A 21166-nucleotide genomic window follows, 5' to 3' on the forward strand; every position below is an offset into this window, starting at 1 on the left:
TTCTCGACATGGAGGTCTCTGTGTATAATTATGCGGATGACCTCCAGCTCGTATTTGATCTTTCCTCTTCCTCTGATTCCCTTTTGAAATTCCACTCTACTCTTGTCTTTATTTCTGACTGGATGGACCATAACCACCTCAAGCTTAATCCAGAGAAGATGGAGTTGGTCCTGACAGGTGGTTCCACCAGCCCCAGGTCTACTGCTTTTTGGCCTTTCACCTTTGGTCCTCCCCCGGTCCCTGCTGCTTCAGTTAGGACCCTGGGCATTAAAGTCAGTCAGGACCTCTCCAGCACTCCCAGGTTAGCTCAGTTGTTTCATCCTGTTTCTTATCCCTCCGTATTATTCGTAAAATTTCCCGTTTTTTTTCCCCTGATGCTCTTAAGCTTATTGTTTTGGCTTTGATTTTTGCCCGCCTTGATTACGGGAACAGTCTCTATGTGGGGATTGCGGCCTATGAGCTGCGCCGCCTTCAGGCTATTCAGAATCAAGCTGCCCGTCTTATTCACCATCTTCCCAGGTTTCACCACATCACTCCCCTATTGAAGTCCCTTCACTGGCTCCCCATTCATCAGAGAACTCTTTTCAAGATGGGCTGTCTGGTCTTTATGGCCCGCGCCCGCACTGCTCCGGTCTTCATAAACTCCTTGATCAACCCTTACACCCCCAGTCGTACCCTTCGTTCCTCCAGTCAGGTTCTTCTCAATGTTCCCCGCTTCCGCAAAACCAAAGTTGGTGGAACCAGGTTCTCTGTTGTAGCTCCACGCTTTTGGAACAGTCTCCCTCTGACCATCAGGTCTATCCCTTTATATTTTCAATTCCGTAGAGCGCTTAAGACCTTTCTGTTCACCCAAGCGTATCCTTGCTAACCTTCCCTAGGCCTTTCTCTGTGTTTCTTTGTTAAGACTTCAGCGCCAGGAAGCCGCTTGGTCGCAGTGCGCTTTATTAAGTACTTTCAACTTTCAACCAAATTTTAAGAAAGTGGAATGGGAACTGTAGAGGAGGACAGGCCTCGGACCAGAAGACCCAGAGGCGCCGTGGGAACAAGGAACCACCCAGGAACCCCTTGGAGGCTGTGTGCAGAGTAGGAACACATCTGCGTGCCCAATCAAAGCCAATGGAGAAGTGACATTTGGAATTTTGTGGAAGAAGGACACTTTCCAGAGGACAGGAGGTTGGAGAGCCACCCCGTCCGTGGATACCCGGGAGATCAGGCTACCTACACCAGGGAAGCCAGGTCCGTAGGGGTGAAGAGAAGTCTGGATCCCTCGTAGATGTCAATGGAAGACGTGGAGAAAATGCCTCTGGAGAAGAAGGTGAAGAAGTCTTGTGGAATCGAAGGATGGATTCTAGAAGTGAAGAACCTGCATGCAAATAGGACAGGAGTATATACACTCAGGAGTGACCAGGAGGCACAGAAGAGCAATGCCCACCGATATTGGACAGTTCGGAAGAGTTGACGATGACCTTATCGCTACAGCTGTGAGGACCAGGCGACGCTCAGGAAGACCAGGAGCCGTGCACAAGCTGTCCCATGTTGGTGACTAGGTGGTTGGGGTCCGACAGGAGCACCTACAAGTTTTGGTAGCTGCAGCTGGTGTGCAGAATAAAGAAGAAGCAACATTGGGACCAGCAAGGTTCAAGGGACTCGCCAACGGCAGGAGAGTCAGAGCAGGTCTGAGCAAGCAGGGGAGCCCACTGAAGCAGAAGAAGACCATGTGGAGGAAACACAGGCCGAAGGAGCACCGGAGTCGCAAGAGGACCTCGAGCAGCTCGCAAAGAAGGAAGGCTTACGGTGCAGAGGATGCAGTGAGAACAGTGTACTTGGCAGGAAGAGATGCTGGAGATTCTTGTAACCCGAGATCTCTGGAGTGCAGAGCCAACAAGCCTTAGCAACAGCAAGTTGACACAGTGCACAGAGGTTCGGTCACAGGGATTCCGACGAGGATACTGGCCTCAAAATTGCACAGAGGATAGGTCAGACATCAAGGGTGTTGCAGAACCCCCACCTGTTTTGCTGAGCATTTCTAAGCCCGTCGGGGGAAGCAGATCGGTCAGCTTCTTTGCGGTGCCTGCAGATGCAGGGGAATGACTCTTTCACTCCAGGGGAGATTACTGTCTTAACTGACTTAATGCCCACAGGTCTGTTGAAAATATTGGAAGAAGCACAGATACAGACGACTAAGAAGACTTGCTAAACATCGAGGCTAGGAGCAGCAGGAGTCTTCCTTGCTGCAGTCTCTGTTTCAGGCAAAGTCCAAGTGTCCAGACTGTCAAAGAGTAACTTGGTTTCGGGTAGAGTCTTGTCCCATGACGAATATAACAACCCACCAACAGGCAAGCCTTTAAGTACCCTAGGGAAAGGATTGGAGCTACTCAGGGGCCCCTTCCAGAGGAGGGGCTGGACAGAGGAGAGGATACTCCCATGTCCTTTTGACCAGTTTCGCGCTAAAAGCAAGCCAAGGGCTCCCTTAACTGGCTCAAACTGGAGTATGCAAGGGGGGCACCAAATGTGCCCTTCAAAGCAGTCTGGTGCAAGCGCCCCCACCCCATCTCAATACATTATGTCCTGTCTGCGAGGTGGTTACACATCCCTGTGACTGGAAACCTATTGTTCTACCTTCTGCTGCTGGAGCTTGGCTCCCCAGCAGCAGTGCAGAATCGTCTGTGGTAGTCAGCAGCACTACCTTCCTGTCAGACCCTGAAAGGCTGTTACCAGTAGTACAGGGAGGTTCTTTTTTTATAAAGATATGCTATGTACTTGCCCTATGTATTTGCCAAGAAATATCCGCTTGAAGCGTTGCAGGCTCATCCTACCAAAGCCACAGCAACCTCCACAGTGGCGCATGGAATCTTGATCATCTGCCAAGTTGTGACGTGCTGGTCAATTCACTCTTTGCGAAGTTTTATCTTGATAGCCAGGTTCAGCAGGAGGGGATTTAAATTGATAGCTAGGTTCAGCAGGAAGGACTGTACTTACTTGTACCCTCTCATGCCTAATTGCTGGCACCACAGGAAAGCCTACCATTATCCTTGTGATAATGGTAGGCTTTTGTTCGCTTTTTTTTTTAAAGATTTATACATTCAATCTCGGGTACCATCCTGTGGTAAATGCTTACTCTTTTCTTCCTTAGTACACTTTAGGAGAAGTGTGGCTCAGGGGTTAGAGGCGGCAGACCTGGAGCTTGAGTTCGGCCCTGGACCAGGGTTCAATTCCCCGCCTCGGCGGGTCTTGGGCTCAAAATTCCACGGACTCGGTAATTCTCGCTCCAGTGCCTTCTCGACTCACGGGTTCACACTCTGCGACTCTGGGCAATAGCTTGCTTAATCTCCACAACGGCCCCTCGCGGTGGGATGCCTGGCTTTCACCTTGTGGATACCCTGCCAGGGATATCTCACAGGGGAATACCAGGACGGGTTCCCTAAGCAAGCGCGGAGATGCCCCAGGGTAAGTCGTGCGCTATATAAGTTTCATTCATTTCATTTAGCTGCCAATTTTGTATACTTCCATGTGATTTACGCATGCTAGGTATTCATAAAATGGGGAATAGTCTAGATGGAAACTTAGCAGTTTCAGATTTATTGGTTCCTATTTTCATCTGCCTTACCCACACTCTTTCCAAGGTTAAAGAGTTACATTGTCCTGTCCTCCATCACGGCTGCTAATGCCAGTGGAGCACAGGTGGAAAGAGTCCACTGAAGTAAAGATGATCGATCTGATGCGATTCTGGAATGCCATAAATTAGGGCAGTAAGTAAAAACGCATGCTTGTTGAATCAAGTCTTCTGGCCCCCTTGTATTAAGACCACCTCTGGTCATGACCTAGAAGGGATTGCAGAGGGTCTAGGGTAGCTGAACCAATGTCCTGCTATCAAGCTCATTCATCTGAAAGAGTCTGTCCTGGAGAAACAAGGCAGCCATGACCTCCCTACTGAGCCCTCTGCTCTTCTAGGTGTATTCACTCAATGCATTTACCGCAACAGGCCTCCCTCTGTTACTACCCAACCATTTCATCAAATTGTTTTCTGTCCAGAGGTGTTTATTCCAATATTTTTGGTAACAAAATAGAACTTAGTGGTAAACCAATACATACTGACACAGACTCTCATTCTAAGTGTGAGTCTCAAAGAGCTGGCTAAGGAGTAACGTTCTAGACTTTCCTCCACAGAAGTTCCCCTATCGAAGAAGCCTTAGTCTTACTTTCAGTATTGTGCCTTAAAAAATGGAGGTGTCATCCAGCTTCTGCTACCGCTCCCAGTTGTTGCAATTTCAGGCCTACAAAGACTGCGCATGAAGATTCCAGCTTCAGGTTTTAGCCTCTGAAATGCATTTATTAACAGTGTGCAAATAACAGAATAAGAGTGAGGGCATTCCCAGCGTCTTCCTTGAAGGCAATACGTACATTTGTATTCCTTTTTAGAGAAGTATCTAAAATTGGTCATCTAGTGAGTTTCACTACAGTATGCACCCTTGCTCAAGGGAGCTCAAGGGAGTGAAAGCAGATTCTCTTCAGAAAATATCCACATTAGTGTATACATTTTGTTGAAGATGAACAGTTTTGAAAATCCCCTTTTCAGGTTCCTGGTCACCTCATGTCTTGGCACAGAAGTGGATGCTTCCATTTAATTTCTGTTAGCTTGGGAAGGGGAACATGGCAGTTACTATTGTCAAGCCGGCTGATACAACGGCTGACATTGTAAGTGGTCAGGCAGCCTTAAAGTATATTTCTGTCCGCCATACGATTGAGTGTGGCATGTATTACAGTTTTTTTCTGATAGTTGTCTTTTATGCCCAAGAGCCACTAATTATTTTACTTGTTTTCTATTCTTCTGAACCTTTATGACTCTCACTTAAGGTCTTACAATACAGAAGAAATGGTTACATACTTCTAGTCCTGATTCTACATCTCAGGAATCTTCATTGATTTCATAAACATCCCTCCCACACAGCTAGGTCTAGGACTTGGGCATCAAAGAAAACAATTTACTAATGTTTCCATACACTGTACCTCCAAAAAGAACTGTCTCTTTGAGGCCAACTGGCAGAACAAGGCATCATGAGTAACAGAAGCCCCTACACTTCTATTGCAAGCTTGTTATGCTGCACTTTCCCTCGTTGCTGTTAATGTCAGTATTGATTCTTTTTATACGTGCTACAGTGGAGTCTGAGAAAAGGCACTTTCTAGCATGTTTTCAAGAATCTAATTTGGAAAACCTTGTCTACTAGGCTTCCTGAAAAGAAAGGGCTGGGCAACCTAAAAACATGCTGGGTGTGTCTCCCTTTTTAAAGAGTGATTGACAGTGCTAAAGACATATGATGTTGAAGGAATGTTCCCGGTCCGCCAAATGCAGCAGAGAATTATTTTGACATTCATGACTTTAATGAGGTTCCCTATGATGGAATCCAGAACTACAAGTAACTATCACTTTTCAGTGTGTTAAGTCTCTGCTATGAAATTAGTTCAAAAGATACGAATCTGTGGAGCATCTCACGTTGTTGATTGGAAGTTACTTAACTGAAATGAAAGTTACCTTTTGGTGCACACTTTATTGGATTGTTAAGTGTTACTTTTCTGTGTAGCTAAATGGTGATCTGCAAATACCTATGCATACATAACTACGAAAAGTAAGAAGTACTGCAGTAATATTGTCTTTCTGGTTCAGAGAACTGTGAGCCAATTTAGTGACAGTTCTCATCTTCCAACCCTGCTTCCAAAAGTGGAAGAAAGGAAACAACTATATTACATAAGAAATGTTTCTAAAATTAAATTTGTGAGTTTCTGAAGTGTAGCCAGTGGCCACCTAGTTATTCAAAGGCTATGACTTTGAACAGAATTCCATCAGTGGAAAACCCACATTAAAGGTAAGCACCATAACAGTCTCTAAAATTTATAGTGTGGCCATCACCAGTTTGTCGAATTATTTGCCAAGCATTGTGTCTCTGCTCAAATTGTTTGCAGAATTGGATCTACTGAATTGCTTTGGTATTCTGTTCTATTGTATGCTAATGTTTGTGAACATTAAAGGTTATCGCACAGTGGAGAATGAAAATGTTTTTATTTGTAATCTAGTACTCCATCATGGGTATTTTATTGGATTCATAAACGCCCCATCCTCTGTGTTAGACCCGGAGTATATTTGGAGTTTGGTTATCTTAAATCTTTGATCAGAGCTTTTTGGACATAGAACAGTCAAACTGAACTTTGCTGTGTTTTCTGTTAAAATTGAGCTGGTAGAACAGTTAGGCAAGCAGTGGCAGATTTTACAAAAGTCCTGTTTAGGGGTTGTTTAAATTAGGATTAGCTGTAACAAAGAATTAATATTTTACCTCTCGCAAATGTGTTTCCTTTTTCAAATATTTAAAGAAAATGTTATGTTAGGATGTGTTCCTGGATCCCACACATAGGTGGAGATATTCTTATATTTATGAATTAAAAAAATATCCATGATAGAGAATACTATTATAAGTAATGTACTTTTCCTTTTGTGGCTTGTAAGTAAAGATGGTATGTTTTCCTTTAATCTGCAATTGGCTTTGTCCCTATTTTGCTTGCCTAAGTATTTACTTGTCTTTCACTCCAGCACTGGATATTTTTTATAGATTCACATGCCAAAATGATTCCCTGTCTTCAGGCTTGGAATCCTTGTTACATCAGTGTTAAAACAGGTCTAATCGGAGCACTCTTTTTAGCATTGCACCTTGTTGTATATGCCTAGTTGTGTGATCCAAAGTTTGGCCATGAGGTGGAGTGACTTTGAGAGCCACTCCACCTTGTAGCCTGCTCCTCCTGTTCTACTTCCCCTTTCCCAATCGAGGCATCCTTAGCCCATATTTTCTACAATCTAAGTTTAAGGGTATCCTATCTAGCTTTGCTCCCAGAAAACCTCTTTTGAAAACAATCTCTACTACTTTTCCCTGGGATTGCTTCATAAACTTATCGCCACTTTCGACTGCGAGTAGGTCATGTTTCATTTTCTTTTCCTTTCTGGACGTTTTTACCCAGGGAAACAAGCTTTGCATTGTTTTCTTGAGTACATTTCTTAGGTTCAATTTTTTCTGGGTCTGTATTACAAGCAGGACCAAAATGTCATTTGTGGATGACTTATATTCTACCTCCATCCTAAACCTCAATCCTGAGAAATGCCACATCTGCTAGACCATTTTAAATAAAACCTGACTAATAGAGAAGGTATTGTACTCGGAGAAAAGTTAACTGGATCTGGTACGCTGTCTGAAGAAAAAGGCCTGAGTTGCCAACCCTCCCACTCCGTTACCCAAATTATCAGTGGCCTCTTAATTCTGACAGGGAGTGCCCTCATTACATTTATTAAGTTTATAATTTAATTTAGAAATTTCTGCTGCTGAAAACAGCTTCACCCCATCGCTGCGGCGGTTATTTTTCCCCTACGTGGCTTTTTTCTAAAAGCCGCGTTAGATGACGAGCTCAGCTCGTCATCCGCACACGCCCCCCTTCGATGCTGAGCTAGTCATCAGCATCGAAGGGGTTAAATCTCTGTGAATGTTTGAGGGAAAATAAGGATTGCTGGGGGAGATGGGGCCTGAATTACTCATTTCATATTGGATCCTCAGGGTCCAACTCATAATGGGCTAGATTTTGACAAGCCCCTGAGTTGCTAGTACGGGTAACTCCTGGGGTGAGGAAATTGAGCCCATTTTATGAACCACTCATGATGAGGGCAAAAGCTGCAGACCTTTGGATTGCCATTTGTGATTTCCTCCTTTCTGTTGTAGTAAAGTATGAGTCCACTTCGCTCCTGACAACTGTAATGCTGTTATTCGTGACAACTTCTCTAACTTAACTGGCAAAGACATTTTCCATCAGGAAGTCTTTACCATTGACATTGATTAGTTCCTAGCCGTCAACCAAAAACAGGTGTCAGCATTTTGGACAACACCCGAATGACTAGACTTGCTTCACCCTGAATACCATCTAATGCTTTCTTGACTACCATATCTCATGTGACCGCTCCAAAGCATAAGTCTGATTCATCACCAGATTATCTCTTACTACAGAAGTTGATGCCAAGTTGACAAACAGTTCAACTACGTCCTCATTAACGCCTTGATGAAAGCCCTGCTGACACCATCACTGTCGAGCGCATCTCTTTTAAAATTATATATTTGAGAGGAATCCATATTCAGTCTGCAATTCCACTGCACCTGTCCCTTATGTTGATGGCATGCATCCTGTAGGAACCTTCTTCGAGCCAAGTGTAATAGGAAGAAAAATATAGTGAGAAGAAAATAGAAGAAGAGGGAATTCAATCCTTTTTCAGCCATTAAGTGGCAGTGGCAGGAAACTAAAGGTTCTACGTATACCCGCAAGTAAAGTATATTATTTTTCTTCCTGAGGGAAACACTGATGGAGAAAAACATTAGCAGACTGTTGTGCTTCTAGACTGAAAGCCCTACCTCATCATCATCCTCTCCTGGTTCGAGTGCTCTGTGACTTTTTTTAAATTCACTTTGAATAATGATACTGAAATTCTAACTTAATATTCTCTATTTAGGCCCCTCTAGTGTTCCTCTGGTGTTTCATTTTCCAGTATCCCTACTAACACAGCACACCCAGGTACAACTGCAACTTCCACAGGCAATCTCTGTGCCTTTGCTTTCCACTTCAGTAGTGCACGGCACCGCAGCCTATGGAGGAAAAGAACACTGAAGCAAGGAAATACAAAGAATGCTAATTCATGGATACTGAACCGACAGAAAATACACTGGCAAACCTAGGTCCTATCAATGAATAGCACACCCTTTTCTACGCACCACCTATAGCCCCCCCAATAACATTGGGATATACCAGTCTATTGGAGAGCGTTGCTCAAAAAGTTGACCACCCTATGGCTGCCACAGAGAGACCTTGCTTTTAGTTCAACTTTAAAGATAATTCTTAAATGGCAAAGCCTATCCACCTAAGTTAGTAGATAATTATGCCACCTCATTTATCAAGCATCTTCAGCTGTGGAACGAGCTTTGTCTTAAATAGAATTAAGATGTGCCTTAAATTCTATATCAGTAGAACCAAGTATTTGCAGGCTGACAGCTAAACTTTTTTTTGCAGTTTGCTATGATAACAAATGTCACGCTGATATAAGTATAATTTTTGTCTTTCTCAGAGCCTGTGCTGCTGATTGAAGCTACAGTAGCTCTATTTGGTAATGATCTTTCAAAGGATATTTGCAAAATAGAACCTAGAACGACAAAGCAGTCCTTCTCAAAGCACTCCTGGTTGGATATTCATCAATGCCTGGTCGCTCATGGTGCTGCATAACCTGCTTAAATCGGATCAGACTCATGCCTACCTTCTTCTACGTTTTCTTTTGTGCTCCATTGCTATTTGTAATTCAGCCATGTATGTCTATGAAAGATCCAGTGCTGAAGAAGAAAGAGTAACAGGAGCTATCGAACCATCCAATGGGAATGGACCTCAAAGCTTTTCCACTGCATTGTTCAGAGCCTGGGTCATACAAAGAGAGATATAGGCAGCACAAGATGCAATGTTAAGTTAATGGATTGTACTGATGTGTTAACACTTATTTACCAATGATTAACAACCTGACAACAGGAAATCATTCAAGCAAGCAAATCTATGAAAGATGCCAAAGCTGGAGAACTGTAGTTACAGGTAAGTAACTTTTCCTTTCTTTCCCTGCAGCATTTGTCCATCCATCGTAATAACCGGAAATGTGGCGAGTGTGAGGCTTGTGTGCAAATAGTAGACTGTGGAAGGTGTGACTTCTGCCGGGACAAGCCTAAGTTTGGTGGCCGGAACCTAAAACGTCAGAAATGCCGATGGAGGCAGTGCCTGCGCTATGCCATGGTTGGTCTTTTTAGTTTCTTTTACTAAAATTATTTCAAGCATCTGTGCCTTGAAGCTTGATTTAGGAGCTTGCTGTTTATATTACTTGTTCTTAAATTCCACAGGATAGTACACTATAATAGTACCAGTTTGTTAGGGGTGCCAGCTCCATAATGAATCCTTATGTGTAATGCATCCTTATTAAGGAGATGTTTGTAAACGTAAACCCTTTTAAAATCTAGGCACTTTTAGTCATGCAGTCATTAAGGGTAAATTACAATAACTTTGCAGAAATCATGAGAGGAGGCAAATTCAAGAGAACAGTGAGCACCTTATTCTTATTGGCTGTGGGGATGAGCTTCAGGAATACTCTAGTATTTGGCATCATTAAATAAAAATTAAATTGTTGATAGATGTTGAGAACTAAGGGTGGGGACATAGAGATAAACCACTGATGTCCACAGAGGATCAACGTTTGTGCCCTGCCACACTTTTATGAATTGACATCAGTGTGTGGTAGCTCTAGTATTGGAGGAGGAGGGCGAAATGGGAGAGGACCTAAGACCATGATGAAATGGGAAGAAAGAGTTGGGTGTTGTCAACTGGGACAAAGACTGTTCTTTCTGTATGAGGATCCAAAGCATTTGAATTAAAAATACTCAAACTATGAGAGCAGAGCATACTGGAATGTCGGTGACTCATGGCAGTGTCCCCAAAGTTAGAGAGCAGATATCTCATATGTCGAATACACCATTCTTGAGTAAGAGACTGAAGTAATCTAATCCTTGCAAATGTTGACTAGGAACTTTTGCTAACCCAATGCAGTAGCAAGGAGGATGTATGTAATATAATGAGGCACAATACTACAGATTCTTTTTCAAGTTGCATGTGACTGACATGTAGCCTGGCCTCGGTTGTTGAAGTGTTTGCCAGAAGACATGCAGGCAAAGGATTGCTCTTCAAACGGGGCAATTGAGTCTTCATAATTCAAAGTTTAAAATTAGATCTATGAGCAATACCACCTATTATTAGTAGTGGCAATAGTATAACATCACGTTACATGGCTTCCTTAACCGCCCCCCCCACCCCGCACACACACATGCTCACCCTTCCCTTCATGGTTCAAGCAATTGATCGATGAAGCTGCCACTCAATGACACCAAAGTAACAGTGGGTTGCGTTTGTAGCTACTCACGTCAAGCTGGAGTTGAAATGTGCACAGCTGGCCATGATGTGCTGGATTTGGTCAACCCTTTACCCAAAGGTCTACTGTAAGCTGACAGCTAACAGACGAGGACCTCAGTATGAAGGAATATAGGCGATGCCGGATTCAAACAGATCAGGGCACAGTAGAGGAGCACGGAGTTGCTGGCTACAACATGCATACTAAGTAGGCCTATAATACCCATATCTATTACCTAATTTGGAAGCATTGTGATTGTCTTTTTTCCTGCTCTGAACGCTCTCCCTTTTTGGAATGCTGGGGCTTGCTCACTGTGCCGAAATACTACGGTTGCTGCCCTGCGTTCTAAGTTCAATGAGTCAGTATAAAGTGGAGACCGAGACAATTGTTCTGTTTGATTGCCTGTATCTGGTGGGATCAAAAATGGTGCTAAGCGCTTTATAGCCCACATGCTGTTTCCCATTAACTGCTGTTAATTTTACTTTCCCTTTGTTTCCCCACCTTGGACGGGCAAACAAATATCAATGGTTAGCACACTGGGCAGTTGTCAAAAAGACTTTATTATTATTACTTGGAGCATGGCAGGAGAAATGGATTACATTCTAGCAATTCCATTATTTGTTTACAAAATGTGACTGTTTTGACTATTCAATTATTTAACAGACTTGGTTGAATCAGCTGTTTGTATGTTTTGTAGAGTTTAATAACAGTTTTCTATGTTTAAACCAATGTTTTTTTTAAAAATGAGCATTTTCTGGCAAATTATGGAAATTGACGAAAGGTAAGAACCCAAATACCTATCCTGTTTACCCATTTAATGCATGTTCTTTTCAAACTGGTCTTCAGCTTTAATCTTTATTCAGTACTATTGTACTTGCGTTGTCTTCCCAAGTGTTGTGTATTCATTTACATTTGTCTTCACCGTTCATTTACTATGCTTTGCCCCAAAATTATTTACTTAGCAATGATTCTCCAGATTCACGAGCTTTGAATAAATCCTCACAACTGGGCTGTGTCACAGAACATTTTTTATAAGTCGGAATTTTTTTTATTTATTTTTACCCACAAATAAATCCAAAAAAAAATTAACATAATGCTTTCCAGAGCCCTCAGAAAACCGGACTATGTAGCCCCTGGGAAGTTTGAGCATAATTAGCTTTGCGGACAAACACAATGATTTGCTGCAATGTAACCATCTTGGGTTATTGCTTAATTCTGTCAGATCAAGATCTGTGTATATTAGATGAGTTTTCTGAGTTGTTAATGAGTTTTTTCTTTGTTTCAGCACTTTTGACCTAGTGAGGTATTTTCCATGCATTCTCTACTAAGTAATATTTTACCCGATTTAGGAAAATAATTTCTTTTTAGAACAATCTTATTATATTGGGCAAGTCCGCAAGGTCAGTGAGTACATGGCATGATGTGAAAGCATTGTCAAACAAGCATTTGCAATGCAACCGCTCTTGCCTTTGGGACTTTATAAGTATTTAGTCATGCAGCACATTATCACATATCACTGCAACATAGCCTGGCTCACACATTAGGAAATGTAATTTCTGGTAAATATTGGAAATTAATATTTTTAGAATGTTTGCAGGTCTAATGTTATAGCAATGCTTATTTAGGATGGCAAATTATGTACATACGTCTACACCGTTTTGTTTAAACATTAGCATTAGCATTAGCATTGAAAGAGATGCCATTGCATATTAAAAAGAGATTGGTAACAAAATAAAGTAGTGTATATGTCTGTGTACTGCCAATGCCCGTTCCACCTCTCATGAAAAACCACTAGTAACAATTTGTCCTTGAAGTCTTTCTATCGAGTTACCATGATATTAATTTTGTGGCTTTAGGATCTACCGGGTGTGATGATTCATTGGTGATGCCATGTGACACGATTCACAGCTCACTCATGATTGCTGTGGGAAGTGCAAATATGAAGCAGCATTTCCGACCACAAGGCTGGACATCATCATATATATTCCCGCCTCTGAAAAATACTGTCTACATTATATAACGTTGCAGTGATCCATGCTAAGTGAAACAAAAATCTTGTGCTTCAGGAGCAGCCTGCAATTATGGCGCAGCACACTCCGATGAGCTCCTGTGCTAGTGCTTTGTACAGTGACAGTCGGAAGAGCTGTCAGAGATACTCCATGCCCAAAGACAGGACACACCACACTCAGTAAAAAATATTTGTTTATTTTACTCTAACTTCAGACAAAACTTGCGGAGCGAGGCCACGATTCTCAAACTCGCACACTGTTAGAATGATGCACGTTTTCATAGATTCAGGCCGCCGATATGTTGAACAGAATTCTCTCTCCACGTATTCCAGGCTATTAGCAGCAGTCAGAGATAGAGGCAAAGAGAATACGATCTTCTCTTACATTCAAGTACAGGTATTGGCACCAGTTACATTACACAAGAACACATATTTTTTAGTTTTTTTATGCTCTGAGAGATAAAGTGATTTTCCCGGAATCACAGGATGTGAGGCCTCTCTGTGACTGGAACCTGGGGCTAGATGTAGGTAAATCATTTTTACTGATTCTAAAATACCGAATTTTACTGATTCGGTATTTTAGAATCGGTAAATCTGATGTAGGTAAATATTCGGTATTTTTTACCAAATCAGTAAGATTCGGTAATTACCGAATCGGTATTTACTGATTCGGTAATTGCCATTCATTCCTATGGGCCTGGAGGCCCATAGGAATTTGACACCCTGTTGCACCCCTGATTAGGGCTTGTGTGCCATGTGGCACACATACATGCCCTAAGGGCATCTAACCCAGAACCTATGCAAATTGGGACTATCAGGGGTCCGTTGACAAAAGAAGAGAAAGAGAGGAGGAGGGCAGGAAATCTATGTATGTAATTTGGCTCCAATGGTCATTTTGTAAAGAACTGTCCAAGAAAACCCAGGACCTCATTCAAGCCGACTGGAAACTCGCAGCACCACGTGTAGATGGAGTTGAACAGGTGGATGCAACTTTAAAAGCAACTCCAAAAGAACATCAGTTGGCAAATACATTACAGTCCTCATCTCCCCATTAGATTTTATCTGTGATAATAAAAATCCGGACAATTACCCTGACAGAAGTTTCGGTGATGGTGGACTCTGGAGCAACTGGGAATTTCTGTGATCTGAAGTTTGCAGCTAAGATTGGATTAAAGGCGATTCAAAAGACCAAAAGTGAACCAGTACGATCTGTCCATGGTACCAACCTTTCGTCCGAACCCATAGTGAGTCACACCGAGCCTTTGCAGGTGATATCCATTGATGGTCACAAGGAGATGATTCAATTTAATTTGATCGATGGTCCACAGTTTCACCCTATTTTAGGTTTACCATGGTTGACTGTACATAACCCCACCATTAATTGGAGTACACGAACCATGACCATGGATTCAACTTATTGCAAAGAGAATTGTTTCGGTGGCTGTGAAAAAGATTGTGAGGTTAATCCTGCTCTTTCTCTATGCATGGCTGATGTATCAGTATGTGTTATTGATTCACAGGAAATATCTTTAGACTATCAAGACTTTGCTGATGTTTTTGATGAAAAGGAAGCTGAGCAATTACCACCTCATCGTGTGTACGATTGTAAGATCGATCTAGAACCAGGTGCTAACCTACCGTGCAGTAGAGTTTATGTATTGACGGAAAAGGAGCATCAACACCTGAAAGAATATTTAGATAGGTATTTGGCGAATGGTTTCATATGACCATCTCAATCTCCCAGTGTCGTCACCTTTGTTCTTCATACCGAAGAAAGGAGATCTGAGATCTTGTGTAGACTACCGCGCCATAAACAAGATCCCTAAGAAAAATCATTACCCACTCCCTCTTATCTCTGTGTTACTGGATCAAGTCAAAGGGTCACAAATTTACACAAAGTTAGATTTGAGGGGCGCCTACCACTTAGTCAGAATGAAGGAAGGCGATGAATGGAAAACCGCTTTCAGAACAAGATTTGGGTTGTACGAGTACCAAGTCATGCCATATGGTCTGTGCAATGCCCCCGCTGCTTTTCAGCACTTTATCAATGTTGTCCTCAGGGAATAAATCGACCAATGTGCAATAGTTTATATTGACGACATTGTAATTTATTCTAACGACAAGAGCAAGTACCCAGAGCAAGTGAGAGGAGTATTACGAAAGGTCAGAGAGAACCGACTATTTGTGAAGTTAGAGAAATGTGCCTTCAGTGTCTCTGAAGTAGACATCCTGAGATTCATTCTCCCGCCCACTGGTATGAAAATGGATGAACGTAAGATCAAAGCAGTTGTGGAATGGAAGTCTCCTGCAAGTGTAAAAAAGGTGCAAAGTTTTATTGGATTCGCAAATTTCTACAGACTATTTATTAGTGAATTCTCGCAAAAAATTCTACCCCTTACTAAGCTGTTAAAAAAGGGGGTTCGTTTTGAATGGACGGAAGAAGCTGAGGAAGCCTTTAAATTGCTAAAGAAAGGTTTTACCACTGCCCCGTACTGCTACATGCAGATCCAACTGAACCATTTTTTGTGGAGACCGATGCATCAGATCAAGCAGTTGGGATAATATCTCAACAACATAAAGTAACGGGGCAATTACATCCAGTTGCTTATAGATCCAGAAAACTAACCCCAAGCAGATTTAAATTATACCATCACTGAAAAAGAATTGCTGACAATAAAAGATGCATTCAAGGAGTGGCGACATTATCTTATGGGGGCACAGCACCAAGTAACTGTTTTTGAATAGATAGTTCACTGTTTTTAAATAGATAATTCACAGTAACCAATCTTGATCTTATTGTTTTTTTTTTTTAAAAGGCTTTGAAAGCTTACGTTGCAAAGCTAATAAAAAAACGAAGTTATTTCATTTAATAAATCTTTTTTTTTATTTTTTTTTTTTAACCTTTATTTATAAAAGCACAGTACACAGCGTCTGCCTACAACCCCGCGGGGCCGGCCGCTATGACATAAACGGATGGATAAAAAGGAAATTAGGAGACAGTACGCTGTTAAAGCAATCTCTTGAGCATACACTTTCTTGTGGAACATAGCACCATATTAAATAGGATAAAAAAGGTTTAATTTTATGATTTTGTCGAGAAGAACAACAACACACAAACACATGGTATCATACTGGCAAGGGTCGTAGGAGGGGGGGAAAGGGGGGGTAGAACAAAGAAATAAAGGAATACATCCGGCGAGGGGGGGCGAGCATGAAGGGGAAAAACAGAGAAAATACGGAAAACTGGAAACGGAACGTCAATCGTGGAGAAGAGGGGAGAGGAGCCTCATAATCAAGTGGAGGGGAGCAAATGTCTCCGCGGTACGAATTCCACTGAGCCCAGACCCTGGACCATTTCTTGGGACGCCCCCGTGCCTCATACACAGTTTTTTCCCGGAACATGCACCAGTCCATGTTCTCCTTCCAGGCACTTAGCAATGGTGGTCTAGGGGAGCCCCAGAGCTGAGCTATATCTCTCGTAGCGACCATATTGCCCAGAGTGACCCAAAGTGTCTGGGCAGCGTTGCAATCCGAAGGCTCCCACACATTAAGCAGACAGCGTCGTGCTTCGGGAAGGAGGGGGATCCCGGTGACACGACCCATAACATCATGCACTCTAGACCAGAAGGCCGCGATCATCAGGCATTCCCACAAAACATGAAGGAAGGTACCATCCATACCGCACCCACGCCTGCATCGTCCATCCGAAACCAAACCCATTCGTACCAGTCGCATTCCGGTCACATACACACGGTGGAGGATCTTCAGCTGGACAAAACGAAGCCGAGCCGGGATAGCCACCTCCTTAGGGGAGGATACAGCGGACTGCCAGTCCTCGTCGTCGAGTTCGAGTCCGTCAGCTGTCCAAGAAGCACGAAGTTTCTCAAGTTGGTCAGCCCTGTTGTTGACAAGCTTTTTATATATTAAGGAAATCGTGCTATCGGGGACATGGCCATCCAAGACACGATCCTCCAGAGGGGAGGGCTGCGGAATATCGGTACCAGGGGGAAAGACTGAGGACAAGGCATGTCGAACCTGCATATATCGTAAGTGCTCCCTGTCATCGAGCCGGTATTCCAGTTTCAAAACCGCGAAGGACTTCACAGCGCCCCGTGCCCATAGATCCTCCACCTTACTAATCCCAATCATGTCCCACTTATCAAACCCTTTCGTCTTCCACAGGTTGCCCAACCGATCCGAGTCATACAGTGGCGTCATTCGCGTCAGCTTGCCACCCCAGCCCGTGGCCACAGTAGCATCCCTCCAGGCCCGCACCGCACACTTCGTTGGACCTTTAAGGAGCCGGACGGGTGACTTTGAGTACAGAGCCCTATTAAAGTTGCCACCGGGCAATAACAGTTTATCCAGAGCAAAGGCGGGGGCAGGTTCCGAAGAGTACATCGCATGGTTGATAGCGCTCAGGTGTGAGGCCCAGTAATAGCGTCTAATATCCGGCAAAGCAATACCACCATCATACCATGAGAGGGTGAGCTTGGACAATGCAATACGGGCACGACCATCCCAAATCAGTTGTCGCTGTAGACTCTCGACCTCACGAAAGTAGCGAGCAGGGACAGGGTTGAAAAAATTCTGCAGGGCGTAGAGAAATCGGGGGAGCGACATCATTTTAAAGAGCGCCGCTCGGCCCAATGGGGATAGGGGCAATTCACGCCATCTTCTTACATCCTGCTTGAGTCGGCGGAGCGGAGCATACAGGTTCCGCTCATAGCGGACCGAAGAGACCGTAGAGACATAAATCCCCAAATATTTTAAGCCGTCCGTCGCCACCAAAATGGGGAACCTGCGAGGCAGAGGTGGCAAAGCCCCGGCTATGACGTAAACGCAAGACTTGGTCCAATTGATGACTAATCCAGAGTTCTTACCAAAGGACGTAAGAACGTCAAAGAGGACGTTAAGAGACTTTTGAGGGGAAGTGAGATAGAGAAGGATATCATCGGCATACAATGAGACGCGATCCTCGAGATCTGGCGACCACCGGATCCCCTTAATCGAGGGTTCCCACCGAAGCCACGCCGCAAGGGGTTCTAGCGCGAGCGCAAATAGAAGCGGGGAAAGTCGACAGCCCTGATGAGTGCCACGACCTAATGGGAAGGGGTCAGAGCATCTGCCATTTACCACAACTTGAGCCAGTGGTTGTTCGTAAAGGAGCCTGACCCATGCAATAAAGTTAGGACCAAAGCCAAACTTAGCGAGGGTCGCCCAGAGATAGGGCCACTCGATGGTGTCGAAAGCCATAGTAGCGTCTAGGGAGGCCACCACCGCCGGCTCCGCGAGAGTTGCAGCCCTCGCGAGAACACCATGAAGCCTACGCAGGTTAAGGGCCGTGTTCCTGTGTGGAATGAAACCGGATTGATCCGGATGGATCAGGTCGCAAATCACCTTCAATAACCGATTGGCCAGAACCTTGGCCAGGATTTTGGGTTCCGCGTTTAGCAGGGAAATGGGGCAGTAGGAGGTACAACGGTCACGAGGCTTGCCATCTTTATAGATAACCACTATGGTAGCTAGGCGCTGCTCAAGTGGGAGGCTACCAGCCTCAACCGCGTCGAGAAACATGTTGCGCAGATGGGCGGCCATCTTGTCCGGACAGAGTTTGTAAAGTTCGATGGGCAACCCGTTCGGGACCATCGCCTTACCCGAGCGTAGCGATCGGATGGCAAGGGCAATCTCATCTACGGTGAAAGGGGCCTCCAAAACAAGGCCATCTTCCTCCGATACAGTAGGCAGAGCTATATCACGCAATAACAGCCTGTTAAGCCAGATAATTGAGTTACATGCTAGAAACCATGCCAACATTAGATGGGGACCAAATGGCGAACTGTCTCGCGATATTCCAATCGAGCGCGGCGTTCGTCAGGGTTGTGTCCTGGCCCCCACTCTATTTTCTATATTTGTTAATGATGTTCCTGAACATTTAAATGCCTGTAACAACGATTCACCCCAGCTAAATGGAGAGAGAGTACCTGCGTTACTCTTCGCGGATGATACCATCCTTATCTCCCAGACTAAGAGGGGCCTCCAGATACTCTTAAACTCATTTAGTGGTTACTGTGAAAAAAAAGGCCTGGAAATAAATACTAACAAAACCAAATGTATGGCATTAAACCCTAGCAGACCAGATAGAGGGATTTTGACTCTAAATGGACAAACTCTTGGGGTCGTTGATAACTTTTCTTACTTGGGGGTGGTAATTGACTCAAAGTTAACATGGAAGGCCCAAATTGAGAAGAGTAGGGTGGTATATGCTCAAAATACCAAACCTATAATGAGTAAATTGAATGCTAGTATAAGTAAGAGTGCAACACCAGCTCTTGAACTTTTCAAATTTAAAATCCAATCTGCCACTCTATACGGGGCTGAAATATGGGGTCCCTGGGCCAGAGAGTGCTTCCAAGGATTGGATAACAAATTTATGAGATCTATTGTAAGGGTTCCTACTAGCACCCCCCTAATCCCCCTCCAACTTGACCTAAATTTTAAACGAACTGATCATTTTACAATTCTAAGACCCTTGATGTTCTGGATTAGAGTTTGGTCCACCCCAGAACTGTTGGACTATAGGAACTGTCTTCAAGAGGTACTAAACCTCGACACTTTTAACTCCATCCTATGGTATGGGCATATACAAAAATGGTTTAGACTGCTGGGGTTGTACTCTTTATGGGAACACCCTGAGAACCTGCCATCATCTGCAAAAACCATGGTGAAGAGAGCTTTTTGGTCCTATATGTATAACAAGGTTGTACACGAGAGTAGAACTGGCACTCTAACTAAAGAATTCCTATTGTTTAAAGTTGAACCTTGTTTTGAAACATTTCTGGATGAAATTGAGCCTCCTGTGGCCAAGACCCTCTACCTGAAATTCAGATATGGGATTCTTATGTTAACTTCTAATCTAGAACGATGGTCAAAGAAAAATGTGGAATGTACAATTGACAATAACAGAATATGTCCTATGTGCTCTGCCTCCTGTTTGGAGAATGAAATTCACATGCTCTTTGTATGCAATGCTTACATAAAAGCACGGAAAAAATGTTTAAAACCTATGTGTGCTCTCCTAGGAACTAGAAGTTGTCATACTGCATATAGGATTGTTAAAACGAATACTGCCCAGTTCATTGTGTTTAGTATTAGCAGATTTTTAACTTCAGTTTTCTTTATTCGAAAAAAATTGGGTCAAATGCTTTGAGAAATTGTGTCAGATTCTCCAAAGAGGTATACTCTGTAGTGCACTTCTGTTGCTAAACTGAATCATGCCAAATGAACTATTTTTGATTGGTGACCTTTTTTTTAAAGAAAAATGCTTATGCATGTTCTCTTATGAATTGATAATTGGAATTTAAATTCTCTTGTTTTATGTATGTATATTCATGTGTCTTTTATGGCTATTTTGCCGAAATAAAGATTTAAAAAAAATAAAAAAAAATAACAGCCTGGAATCGGCCTCATCCCGATCACTAACAGGAGTATAAACCTTCCGGAAGTGGTCCACAAAACAATCAACAATCTCGCCTGGGTCGGAGACATTCTCACCAGATTCGCGAACAATAACAGGCACAACACGACTCGCTTGTTCAGCCTTATCCAGCCATGCCAGGAGTTTGCTAGCTTTGTCACCCACATCATACAGCCGGCCCAGTTGATTTGCGCGCATTAACTTAGCAGCATCAGTGACACAAGCCTTGTAGTCGGCCTGTTTTAATTCCAGAGTGTGCAACAGTGCAGGCGTGTCGTCCCCACCCAGCTCACTTTCAAGCGCAGTGATCTCAGTCTCAAGGGCCAGAACAGCCTCCCTTTTAGCCCTACGCTCAGCAGCAATGAGAGATAATGCGGAACCCCTGATAACCGTCTTAAAGGCCTCCCACAGAACAGTAGGGGAGGTGACCGAGCCCACATTCTCATCAAAGTAACAGTCAATTGCCTTCACCATATCTGAGCGGAGCCGGGGGTTTCGGAAGTGCCAGGGAGGGACAGGGGGGATCCTGTTGCCGAGCAGACCACCCACCGAAATCCTGACCACCAAGGGGGAATGGTCCGAGATACCCCGGGGAAGATGTCGAACCTCCCGGACAGTGGACAGAGTGGAGGCCAGCATAAAGAAATAGTCTATACGAGAGAGGCTGCCATGTGCA

At 43.7% G+C, this 21166-nt stretch overlaps 1 protein-coding gene across 23 annotated transcripts in view; it reads left to right on the plus strand.

Annotated features, from left to right (window-relative positions):
* LOC147684447 (uncharacterized) overlaps window positions 1-21166 on the plus strand; it is a 1151265-nt gene that overhangs the window by 663393 nt on the left and 466706 nt on the right. For 14 of the 23 annotated variants that reach the window (XM_086940390.1, XM_086940377.1, XM_086940393.1 and 11 more), the window contains one exon: window positions 9679-9843. The exons of the other annotated variants lie outside the window; for them this stretch is intronic. In XM_086940390.1, the coding sequence (XP_086796516.1) occupies window positions 9679-9843 (165 nt within the window). The remainder of the gene's footprint in view (window positions 1-9678; window positions 9844-21166) is intronic. 23 annotated transcript variants of the gene reach the window in all.

The sequence above is a fragment of the Lissotriton vulgaris genome, chromosome 10 (genome assembly GCF_964263255.1).
Source record: "Lissotriton vulgaris chromosome 10, aLisVul1.2, whole genome shotgun sequence".
Taxonomy (NCBI): Eukaryota; Metazoa; Chordata; class Amphibia; order Caudata; family Salamandridae; genus Lissotriton; species Lissotriton vulgaris.